The 12,170-nt window shown below is 38.1% G+C and overlaps 1 protein-coding gene across 4 annotated transcripts in view; it reads right to left on the bottom strand.

Annotated features, from left to right (window-relative positions):
* Nucleotides 1-549: 549 nt before the first annotated feature.
* Nucleotides 550-12,170, bottom strand: part of PDE7A (phosphodiesterase 7A) — a 78,415-nt gene continuing 66,794 nt past the window's right edge. For 3 of the 4 annotated variants that reach the window (XM_071554436.1, XM_071554438.1, XM_071554437.1), the window contains 7 exons: nt 9,374-9,474; nt 7,126-7,257; nt 6,714-6,805; nt 5,958-6,102; nt 5,014-5,110; nt 3,981-4,061; nt 550-2,668 (listed from right to left, as the gene is read on the bottom strand). In XM_071554436.1, coding sequence (XP_071410537.1) covers nt 2,457-2,668; nt 3,981-4,061; nt 5,014-5,110; nt 5,958-6,102; nt 6,714-6,805; nt 7,126-7,257; nt 9,374-9,474 — 860 coding nt within the window. In that variant the 3' untranslated portion in view covers nt 550-2,456. Of the gene's footprint in view, nt 2,669-3,980; nt 4,894-5,013; nt 5,111-5,957; nt 6,103-6,713; nt 6,806-7,125; nt 7,258-9,373; nt 9,475-12,170 lie in introns of those variants that run through there. The other variant, XM_071554439.1, reaches the window with a different exon arrangement.

Genomic DNA, 12,170 nt, shown 5'->3' with positions numbered 1-12,170 from the left:
AAATACTGTATTGAAATACTGATATATACCTATTTGTAAATCCATCAATCTTAATATTCATTAAAATTACATATTAAAATATGCTTATAAATAGCCTGCAACAAGTAGCAAAACTTAAAATGCAGCTTAGCCTCTTTAAACCAAGTCACATTTTTTACAAATGCATCACAGAAGACATCAGATACTGATTTTAGTAGTCATCTTGAAAATAGCTGCAGTCTTGGCATACATTTTATTCAAAAAGGCGCAAGCGGAATCGTGACTTTTCCACATTTAACCTACAAACCTGTACAGTCCTAGCTGCAGTTTCTCCATAGTAAGTTACTCACACAGTTACTCCCACACTTTCATTACCTCTGTGTTCTCACAGCTTCAAACATCACTGGAAAATGTCACCCTTTCAAAGACAACCTGTTAAAAGGTGCTTTTCTGTTCCTGCAAGTTACAACCAAAGTTCATTGTCCATCTGATCCTTCTGTGCTGGAGTCACACAACAGCAAGAACTTGCACTGACAGTGAAGGAAGGAAGTTCACGCAGGTTCAACAGAATGGTTTCATTAGAAATTTATTTTTTTAAACATGGCCACTTCGAGATTAATGATACTACTTCAGGGAACATGAAAGAATAATAAACAATTTTAGAAGGGAAACAATCAGGTAAGTCAGGATTTGTTTTTCGAACAGTAAAAGGCCAAGCTCCAAGAGGCAATAATTTTGGCATATGAGGACTAGTTATTTTCAAATCCAAAAGTTGGCTTAGTTTTACAGTGGAAGCTGACTGCAACCTTAGCTACCTTTCCACAACGCTGGACTCAGTCATAACTTAAATGTAGAGGAGCATAATGTGAAAAGATTTTGTTTTATTAATTAAAAGTTAACAGCAACAGGCACATATTAAAATGAACATGGCAAAGCCTTTACAAATGGCTTTACGCTGAAGCTCTCTCCCAAAAATGGCTGTTGCAACAAACTGTAAACAGAATTAATAAACAGTCTTTTACAAGAATAACAGGGAAATACAAATGAACTAAAAGAAAGCACCAGTTTCTCAAACTAGATTACAGTTGTGCTTACTGTACTTAAAACAATGTAAAACAAATTACAAAAATGGAATGTTTTAAGTTTAAAATTAGTCCTTTAATTTTGTCCTAAAAAACATTTTCTCCTTTTCCCATCAAAAACCCATCAGCGGGTAATGTTCCAGTAGAGGGAGGAATACGTAAACAATGCACTTTTTTTATTTTTTTTTTTCAAATCAAAAACAAATTTGGTCACTTAGCTTTGTGCATAGTTTAAGGCATCTGTAGCAATTTGTTACAGTTTCCTCCCCAGTGTGGCTGTTCATGAAATTGTCACATTCTAAAAGAATAAATTAAAAAAAAAGAAGAAAAAATTGTTGCCGTTCAAACCCTTCCCCGAGCCCTCCCGCCCTCCCCGTCCCAAACGTACTCACACACCCACACATACACACACGCTGCAGCGAAAGGGGCATTTGTACCCTTGTTCTGAAGGACACGCTTCCCATCCCACTTTATTTCAGATTGGCAAATACCCTGAGCTGATTATGGTGTTTAGACATTCCACCTTTTTCTTGCATGTGCAGTTCAAGTGTACAATAGTGGAAACAACATGCGATGTTCCCACTGCAGAATCGCAATGCAGTTCGGACGCTTCCCCCCACCCCCACCCCTTCCCTTCCCAGATTCAGAAGTGTTTTGTTGCTGTTAAAAAATTGCATTCCCATACAGCACTGGAGTAAAGCTTGGCTGTGCTCTATGATGAATGCTCAGCTCCCAGTGCACAAACAAAATTATGGCAAATGGGAGGCTTTTTCTGGCATCCAAAGAAAAAAGAGCTGCAGTCTCAGATTTGATCTTTTTCTTTAAAAAAGCAAAAAAACACAAGTTAGTGGTTCCTTCACAGCCATGCGCAAAGGTTAAGTCTAGAACCGACAGTTTCAGAGTACATTTGTAAACATCAAGTCTTGCCAGAGGCAGCAGAGGATGGGCACTTCACATTTCTGTATTAAAACAGGGACTGAGTGGAAGGTATGCTTTGAACACATTTATGCAAGTCTTGCTAAATTCCAAGGGAGTGGAACAATCCACCTCAAGTTTTAGATTTGAAGACTGTATTCCAAATTTCACCAAAAAACCAAAGCCATGTGGCACAATGCTTTTGTCCTGTTGCTCCAAGGCTCAGTCACTGCTGTGCTTTGCATATTCAAGGTTCCAAACGAAAACCGACTGAGGTGGGTGCATATTGCTCTTATGTTCAGGTCTTGCAGCTTAAAAAAATTCTGGTTCAAATGGTCTGTGTCAAAGGAAAACTTGGAAATAAATAATGCTGGCATCATTTTACCATTTTACCAAAACCTTGGGCGGCTGGCATGTATCTCCTTTAATCCAACCATGCAGATACCAATAGAAGAGGCAGTTTTGTCATGAGGACTGAGGTCAGGACAATCGAGGTTCCTGAGGTAATATGTCTGAGTCCATTTCCTCAAAAGTAGGGTCAATATCGTCACCACTGCCAGACTGTTCCCTCTGCACTCCCTTCCAGCTTGCCTTGTTCAGTCCCAGATGGCCAAGCATTGTCTGTGACAGCCTGGTGTTGGAAAACCGGGCCCATTCCCCAAAGAGAGGTTCCACTAAGTAGGTCATAAAACCTTTGAAAACAAGCAAACAGAGACAAATGAAAAAAAAGAAAACAAACCCAGAGAAAAATTAAAAATACTCAACCTAAATATTTTAAATAAAATCTAATAGCAAGAAGTAAATGGGTCAAACTACTATTCTCCAATGTGCATTTAGAAATTCATTTCCATATTTCGAGCACCTTTACAAAATAATCTCACAAAATGTAAAAGATTTTACTGATCAGTCAGAACAAAAGCAATACACTGGATTACAAATTATCCTAATTTATTTCCCAACAATGACCACATACAGGAAAATACTGAGGAACTTAAGGGGATTTTATAATTAATTACCCCACAGACAGTCTGAACTATACTACACACAAGAAAAAAAGAATGTATTACTTTCACAATATTAAGCCACCTAAAAGTACTTTAAAATACAAATTCTAGAAATTTTTTAGGCAAGGCTACAAAACATCAACACACACTTACATACATGTTTGTGTGTTTATATACAACTTTGTGCTTATTCACATGTTCACTTATTTGTGAAGTGTCTATTTCGATAAACCAAAACTTCAAGGGCAAGATGACCAAACCTGAAACTGTCAGTTACAGAAATGTATGACTTCCTAACATTCTAAAGGAAACCAGTTCTGCTCATTGAACACATCACCTTTTGTATCAGTTTGAAGCACTAATTCGTACTGTGTTTGTGGTCAAATTTATTCTTTTATTTACTATGCTTTTAACTGAATCCTATTCAACCCACATAAGCAACTTTTATTAAAATAACTATAAAAAGACATTTTACTATTTTAAATCCAACTCCAGTTAGCAAAACCTACTAATATAATGGCCAATCACCATTCTCCATCAAATCGCTGTTCAGCACCCTCCTTAATGGCTGCATTTCAAGGAAATGCTGACATTCCAGGAAGCCAAGCCCAGAGAGCTGGAGTGCCTCTGTGGCAATCTCACTGCAAAAGGCACCAAGACCACACAGCAAGGGGAAGGAACCCTTCTCTTCCCAAACAGCCACTATAGATGAGGAAAGTTCTGGGCAGCAGCACAGGGAAAGTCAGACAGCTGTCTCCCAGGCTGCACCTGCTCTGTGAGGAAACAGGGGCTCTGGTCTCCAGGACTGTCAGTGCAACACCTCTCGTAAACAGCTCAAGCAATCAGTGTTCTATAGCACACTGAAATAAAATTGCTCTGTGTAGCAAAGTGCTGCCACATACACAGAGCAGGTACAACCTCTAGGAAATGTACCCAAAAGGTGCTTTTTTCAAATTGCATCTTGAAAGAACTCTACTAAAATAAACTGAACTGCAGTTACCAATCTGGATGTTGGCAATAGTTTCTGTCTGTCGGTCACAAAGTGGACTCACACCCAAGTGATACTTTTTTTCAATATCACCTAAAGAAACAAAAGTATAATACAACTGTTAAGTCATCAGATCCAGACTCAAATACCAACAGAGGTGAGCTGTGCAAGTTGGCTAACAAGGATGGTATCTTGCAGCTGGTAGAATGCATTTACTTCACTCCCCATCTCCCAAAAAAACCCAACAAGTAGATCTGTCAGTCAGACTAACAGTACTTATAAATACTGTATTTATATTTTGTATTTTTCATCAAACAATAATTAAACCGAAAACATAGAGCCTGGTTTCCTGAAGGATTAACATCCTCTTCCTTGCAAAACCTCCTAGACTCATAGAAATAAAAAAATTCCCCCTTAACAATATAGAAGAGAATAGCTCAGCCTTCAGAAATTTCTGGCAAAAGGCAATTTGTCATTCTGCTTCCCCACCACCTTTATCTAAGATTAAGCCTCACATGTTTAGCAGCAAATAAAGCAGTCTGTCCCTCATTTGTCATATCCACGTGCAAATTAGCAAGTCAGCTAAACTAGCCTTACTTTCATTATTAAAATTTAATAATAATGGTGAAAATTCACTGTTTGTCAATTAAAAGCTTTATTAACTGCTTATTAACAGTCTTAACTGCATGGTAACAAAAACTCTCCCTGGCTCTCACCTGCTTATCAACAGGCCTCACAGCTGAAGTTTTAATACTGAAGACACAGATGAACATATTTCATAATTTACTGAAACCACCAGGTAAATTTAAAGTGGCCATAATTATTCACCTGAAGTACCTTTCCGGTTGAAGGATGTATTTATGGCATCAGCCATCCTAGGTTCAAATTCTAAGGAGATTCTTCGTTGAGTTTCAGTAATTCCAACCTTTTACCAGAAGTACAACCCATGAAAGAAAAAGATCCCATATTGAGCTAAATATAAATGGACTAAGACTCCTGGACACTCACTCCACGCTATACACTGTATACTAACAGATACTTTTACCTTGATGGAAGAACTCCTCTGTTACTTTTTCACTCCACTGCTTGCTCAGCTCCCACGTCCGACATGGGTTACAAATATCTGCACACTTCAAAGCCATCTAACAAGTTAATACACAGTGTTAGATCACCTCTCCCTCCAACAGATGCACCTGTAATTATTTATTTCCCAACAGCAGATTATTTTAAGTTTTCTGAATAACAAACCTACCTAAAATTGTGCTCCAGAGTTATTTTTTGTAATATTTAAAAAACACTCAGGGAACAATCAGATCTCATGATCAACCCTGAGGAATATGGAAATTCAGTCAAGTCAAAGTACTTCAGGGGCATTATATTTATTATATTCACTGGTACAGGAGCCAAAAAAAATCAGAAAAAGACACATCAAAGCAAACAGTACTTTCCATTTCTGACTCTGAAGCTCCTATTTTTAGTAATGGTTTGCATAAGACAGAACTTCTCATCTGTTTCTTCATGTTCTTTTATAGTCTACAATACAAACCTAGTAAGAGGATGCCTATAAACCTAAAAAGAATCTCAAGGCTTTTGTTTTTAAAGTTTGCTAAAGCTCACTAGCACAGCTGCAAACCAATTCACAACACTAGTGCTTTCCTTTCCCAGAATATGTTCTGACAAAGCATTCACAGCTCCGGGGCTGCAATGGAATCATCAGAAAAGCTTGTCTTGGAAACACCACATCTCTCCTTGCTTTAGCAGCTCTAAGTTATCAGACTTACCAACACACACCATCACTTGGGAAAAGTGCTGGGGAAGGAAACTGAAGTGCAGGAACAACCTTTTTGTAATGAAACAGAATGACTAAAAGGTAGCTCTGCTTCATTTTGAAAGGAAGAGAAAGCCTGGCAGAAGTAATATTTAGCTTTTTTAAGTAAATTGTTTTTGATGCTAAAAAGACATTTTCAAAAATATGACCAAAAAGATCACCTGTAAAATGAAGTGCCGATGGTTTGCATTCTCCAAACATAGGTCTCCTCTATCCAAATGGGATCGAAACATGGACAGATACTCGTTTTGCTGACTGATGTCTGTGGCAAGAATGAGATCACCTATCTGGCTTTCCATCAACTGTCTGGAATTAGCAAGACCAAACATTCAAAGCATTAAGAACAACAGTCATCACTAGATTTAAATGTCTTTGTATCAAATACAAGCTTTATAATCAGAATTTTCACTGAATTGTTTTGTTTGTTTTCTTTTGCTGAAAAAGTCTTACAACATCCACAGAAATACCTGGACATTGCACTGGTAGCTTTCATGAAGATTTTAAATCAGCTTTTAGCTTTTTTCTTGTCCCTCTCCTTTTTCTGTTCTTAAAAATGCACAAACTAATTGTTTCAAGATTGTTTCTTTTTAGAGTAGGTGAGGAGGGTTTATTTTAAACTACAGTTGTGGTGGCAGAAGAAGAAAAGACTGCCGAGTTTAATCTGAACAGGTGCTTGACTACAAAAATACACTCCTTCAGAGTGCTCACAGTGAATGTTATTTTCCGAATATCACGTTGCACCACGAACTGCTCTACTCCACCAGCACAGTATCCAGGAATTCTTAAAATAGAACATAATCTACATTTTGTATTCAAAACTGCCATGCAATAATTCATCTTGTTGTGCAAGGCTGTCTTACTTAAATGACAGCTTGCTTACGTCTCCAACTAATCTATACTCTTGGGTATAAACATACCTGTTTTCTAATGACATGTGTGCAAATAAACCAGACTCTCTCAGCAGCCCCACTGCCGACCTCCAGTGATGGTTCTCTAATACTGAGGTATTCTGTGAATGAAAAGGGAATGACACCTCTCAATCCACACCTTTTTCTTAACCTGAAGAGCTGTATACCAAGAGCAGACAGTTTTGCTGTGGTTTGGGTTGGTGTTTTTATTTCTTCCTTTATTTTTTTTTCCAAGGAGATTAAAACTCACAAACTTTGAATACATTGATAATTTGCACATTTTTTTATCCCAGTGCCATGGAAACAATGTCTGAATTCAAACCTACCACGAGCTAAACACATCACAATTTATACTCCTCTTCTGTACTACTTAAGCATTCTCCAAACCTGGCTTTAACAAAACAACTGATTCTGTCCTTACCTTATATAAAGTTGCTAAATAATGGTTTGTTTTAATTAGGAAAGGTTGGTTAACGCCTGGGTGATCCAAGTCATGTGTGGCAGCTGCTATTAAACTGAGCAGGACATCCCATGGAGTTAAAGATCTGGAAAGCTTGAAGGCAAAAACAATAAATGTTAGTAATGCAACTTAGAAAAAGTAAATTTTTGGTTTATAGTAATTAACAGCCTGAGTAATTAACTCAGACAAAATTCTGAAGATGTAAAATTAATATTCCACTGACTTTTCACAGTATTTCCTCCCCGTCCCCCCCAAAAAGGCTACAAAATATCAACAATGGTTTAAGCATTATTATTTCTTAATGAGAAGGAGGTTCAGCCTTAAATGTCAGCACACAAAATCCTACTTTCTGTCTGGTAATGAAGTACTATTTCTAAGCAGAACCCATAAAAGCAGCAGATTCTTAAAATTAGCTCTCCCTCTGATTTACCAAGGACATCTATATAAGTCAATGCTGCTTGAAATACATACTGTATTTTAGAAAGCATAAAAACCTTTCCTCCTAAAGGGAAGAAACTAATGCTCTGGAAGACTTCAGAACTGTTCAGAATGGATTTCTACCCATGTGAAATTATGTTTCAAAGTCTACCAGGACCAAAACCAAAGGAGGAAATTCTGTTACAAAATAAGTATTTCCAAGAAATATATCAATTAACTCAGAATGCAACTGCATAGACTTACTTTCACTGCTCATGGCTGTCACTACTTACGGTGGGGAGGTTTGTGAGTTAAACTTAGTAAGAAAGTCTAACTTGCACTGAAACAGAGAGGACAGTTCTGCCCGTACGAAGGTGAAATGCAGCAAACACCCTGCGAGGGCAGAAGTTATATTCCCTCCTGCATTTGCAATCCATCATGTTTATAACATACTTTGGTGCAACAGAACCTGTAGCTGTTTATGTTACTAAACACACAAAGTTTATACTTGTATCTAAAGCATCACAAAACTTCGATCACAAGTATTAAATAAAAAATGCTCAGAGCTTCCAAACTGCATGCCATAAAAAAGCTCATCATGTATCAACTCTGATTTGGCTCACTGCACCATTTGATCTGAGAGCAGCACTGAGAAACTGAGTAGGAGTGGGCAAAGAGCCTCTGAAAAACATCCAGGGAGCCAGAACTTACTTGTTTTTACCTCAGACACAGAGTAAGGAACTAAGCTATTCGAGGGAATACCAGTTGGTGATAATCTGCATCAAGGTAGGTAACTTATCTCACCTGGCTACAGTTTTCATTCTAATAAAGAAGGGCAGGATTTAGCCCTGAAATTGTCCAAGACATCACTCAGAGCAGCCTGACAGCAGTTCAAGTAGTGAGGAACAAACATTCAACTAGCTCAGCTCCTTAACGTCTGTCACTCTGCCCTTTCTTAAAAAGAAAGGCCAAAGAGAAGTCCTCCTGATGCATTGCTATAAAATGCCTCTAGCAGAAGCATCCTATTCAGTAACATCCAAGATGAGCAAAGCAAGGGTAATAGTAGTTTCTGGAGGAAAAAACCCACCCCAAATAATAAATACACAAGTTTATTATTGCCAGCTCTGACTCAGGCTGCAATTCTATGCAAAGGTCTTGAGATACAGCACTATGTTAAACAGCTGCAACCTTAACTGCCTACTCTGGTCCAGTATGAAGCCACATGAAAGACAATGTCAGCTCAGAAGAGGGGAAAGAAGAAAAGCATACTGCTAAGTGTGAACCCACAACCTCACAACAGAGTGTTCAAAGTGTTTCTTACTGGGTTCTTAGGTTTCTTTACTCAAGTGTATACACATATACACACATATATGTATACACGTATGTATGTATGACCTCATCACTCACTACAACTGCCTGCAAGGATGTGCAGCCAAGTGCAGGTTGGCCTGTTCTGCCACGCAAGTAGTGACAGGATGAGAGGACACAACCTCAGGCTGTGCCAGGGAAGGTTCAGGTTGGACATGAGGAAGAATTTCTTCACAGAAGGAGTTGTTAAGCATTGGAACAGGCTGCCCAGGGAGTTGGTGGAGTCACCGTCCCTGGAAGTGTTTAAGGAAACACTCAGTGTCATATTCTAGTGGTGTTTGGTCATAGGTTGGGCTTGATGATTTCAGAGTCCTTCTCACCTAAATGATTCTGTCACATGCACACACAATACATTCACACGCACACACATGAGTACACCTATTTCTGCATGTACCTGGACGTAAAACTGAGAATGTTCCCTTACCTTGGGCTCTTTTAAGTAACAGTGCATGGCCTGAGTCACATCAGCAGCATGAACTGCATTATGGTAAGGGTTTTGACTGTGATAATCTTCTTGAACCATAACTGCAGGAAAATAACAAATATCCAAATTTAAATAAAATAGCAATTTTTTCGAGCAACATTTTATATTCCCTTACTAGGCACAGCAATATGCAATATCCCAAGTTACATGCACATGAAAATGTCACAGTCAATAAATCATCAGCTGAACTACAAAACAAGTGTAAGATTTTTATGCAAAGAAACCGTATTTTCTAAAGGAAATCAACTACCTGTGAAGTAATCTCAGAGTAAGAATTAAACATGAAATCAATACATAAGAGACTTTGAGACCTTGCCAGGGAAGGTTCCCTTTGATAATCTAGGCTGAACAGTGAGGCAACGCTGAACACAAAATGAAGACACTGCTATTTACCAAAGCATCAGGATGATCTCACATCATGCCTTGAAAACAGACAGGATCAGAGGAATTAGGCACTGTGTTCCTGTCATATGATGTGCTTTTTCTTTGCACTCAGCAAAGTGGTCATGGAAAGCCACCTCTACATTCTTTTTCGGCATCTTCTCGTACTTCACTCAGACCTGTTCAAGCCTACAAACAACTTAGAAAAGAATCTCGCTCAGATTAGGGTCTGACTAACTACTCCTAGATTTAATATTCCCTATTTAACTTCATCCTTGCTTTCCTCCTCTTTCACTCATCTTCCTGATTGTCTTCAAACAGAATTCTTTAAAGGGAATCAACATTAGCTCAAGTACATGGAATCAAAGAACTGTAAGGTTAAAAAGAATGGAGGGGATAAAGATCTGAAGCACAACAAATAAACTATTCTAAGGTTTGGCCTGATACGGCACATTAATTCTTTCAAGCAAATATAAAAGAATATTTTTCCTGGCTGACTACAATCCGTCAGTCCCATCAAACAAACATGTCCACAACCTCTTTTTCATTTGACAAGCCAAAACCATCCATGTAATTGTGACTGTAATGTTACAGCCTTAGAGACACAGCATTTGTGAAGAGCTGTGGTTCATGAAAAGCCAAAGTACTGTAACCACTGTGTGACCTCAATACTACTCAATGCACAGGTGACAGTTCATACAAAAAATGATGAAAATAAATGTCTTCAAGGCTCTATTAACCCACAGTAGAACTCTCTCCCACCTATTGCTCACATCAAGTGCATGAATGCAGATGTTGTTGCCTTACCCCTTGATTTTTTTGTGGCTTCACAGGCTGATCAAGCTATCTGAAGTCTGCAATTTTTCTAACTTATTTATTTCAATAAAGCAGGCCTAGGTCAAAATTACGATCACAGTTTGCCAGAACCAGAATAGCATAACCACCCTATGTTTTCAGGAATAAAGTAGTTTTTATTTCTCTCCCTCTGTTCAGGTCTCTGAAATAAGAACTTGAAAAAACATAGTAGGAGGATGCAGATCTCCAAGTAATCTTTGGAAATCACTGAAAGACTATGTATATGTGTAAACATATATATATATATATATAGGTATGTGCACACACACAAAAATAAAACATTGAGATCCTACAGAGAACTAAAACCAGATTTCTCTCCTTAAAAAGATTCCAGTAAATTCCCAAATAAAGTGCATTTTGTACGGCACTATGGACCACTTGAGCTGCCCTAGTATTCCATAGTTTGATCTTCAGATTACTGGGGACTAGAGTGCAAGAGGTGGTAAAAGAAAGGAATGAACTGTGTTCATGCTGGGACACTGTATTTGGAAGAAAGGTTCCTTGATTTGACAGATGGACTAGGACAGAGGTAAGAAATGTTCTTCTTAGTGACATTAAGTAGAAGGCATTAAAGAAAGGGAAAGGTAGTTAATTTACAATTTGAATAAAATTTTGCCTTCTTTCAAGTCTAATCTCATTTTAGTGACTAATAACGTTGAGTAATCATATGTAGTTGAAGCTATATATTGCATTCTGATAACCAGTTAATTAATCCACTCATTCCTTGCTGGTCTTTCAAGTACATTCATTTGCATAAAACTCAACTAACCAGATGATAAGCAAGATGAGAAAGACAAACTATAGTCAGTTACAACTCAAGTAGCCTAAGACTGGATTTCTATGATCATTTTTTTCACATTTCAATTTCAGTCATTAAGGTCAGCTGATTTACATTTCTAAAAGTGGAAGGAATTGAATCCACTTTAAAGCAATGTGAAATGCAAGACAGAACTAATTTTTTTAGCTGGAAGAGAACTGAACTATGAAAACAAAAACCATTCCCTTATTTGGGGAGAAAAACCTTCCAAATGTGATTTTTCCCCTGTTAAGTGACAAGCTTTGTAACCACAAAATTGTTTTCTCTGGAACTGTGAAAGCCTGATAGAAGGGACCAGAAACTTGTTTCTCCTGCTAAGTTAAAAAAAGTCATCCCACTTCACGTAATTAAAGGTACTGACTGTGACAGAAGAACCAAAGGAGCAAAGTCCCACACCAGCACCTATCTACGGCACTGGGATGCAGAAAGACAGCTCTTCCAGCTGTTGAATGTACCATTTGGTTTGAATATTCTACATTGCATTTACAATCCTTTCCATCAAAGTATTCCAGCACTGCAGGTGCAAACGCTTGAGTGAAACTGTCCTGCACTCTGTTTAGGGAGAAACTATGCCCACAGTACAGAGCTTACTTGTATCAAAGTTTGAGCAAGCCAGAGATGGTATCAAACTGGCACCAGTAAATACAGCCAAGCTGACATATTCCATACAGTTAATAAACTACA

This window comes from Pithys albifrons, chromosome 4 (assembly GCF_047495875.1).
Source record: "Pithys albifrons albifrons isolate INPA30051 chromosome 4, PitAlb_v1, whole genome shotgun sequence".
Lineage (NCBI taxonomy): Eukaryota > Metazoa > Chordata > Aves > Passeriformes > Thamnophilidae > Pithys > Pithys albifrons.
Note: the sequence above shows the minus strand (reverse complement) of the source record. Positions and strands in the feature narration are given on the sequence as shown.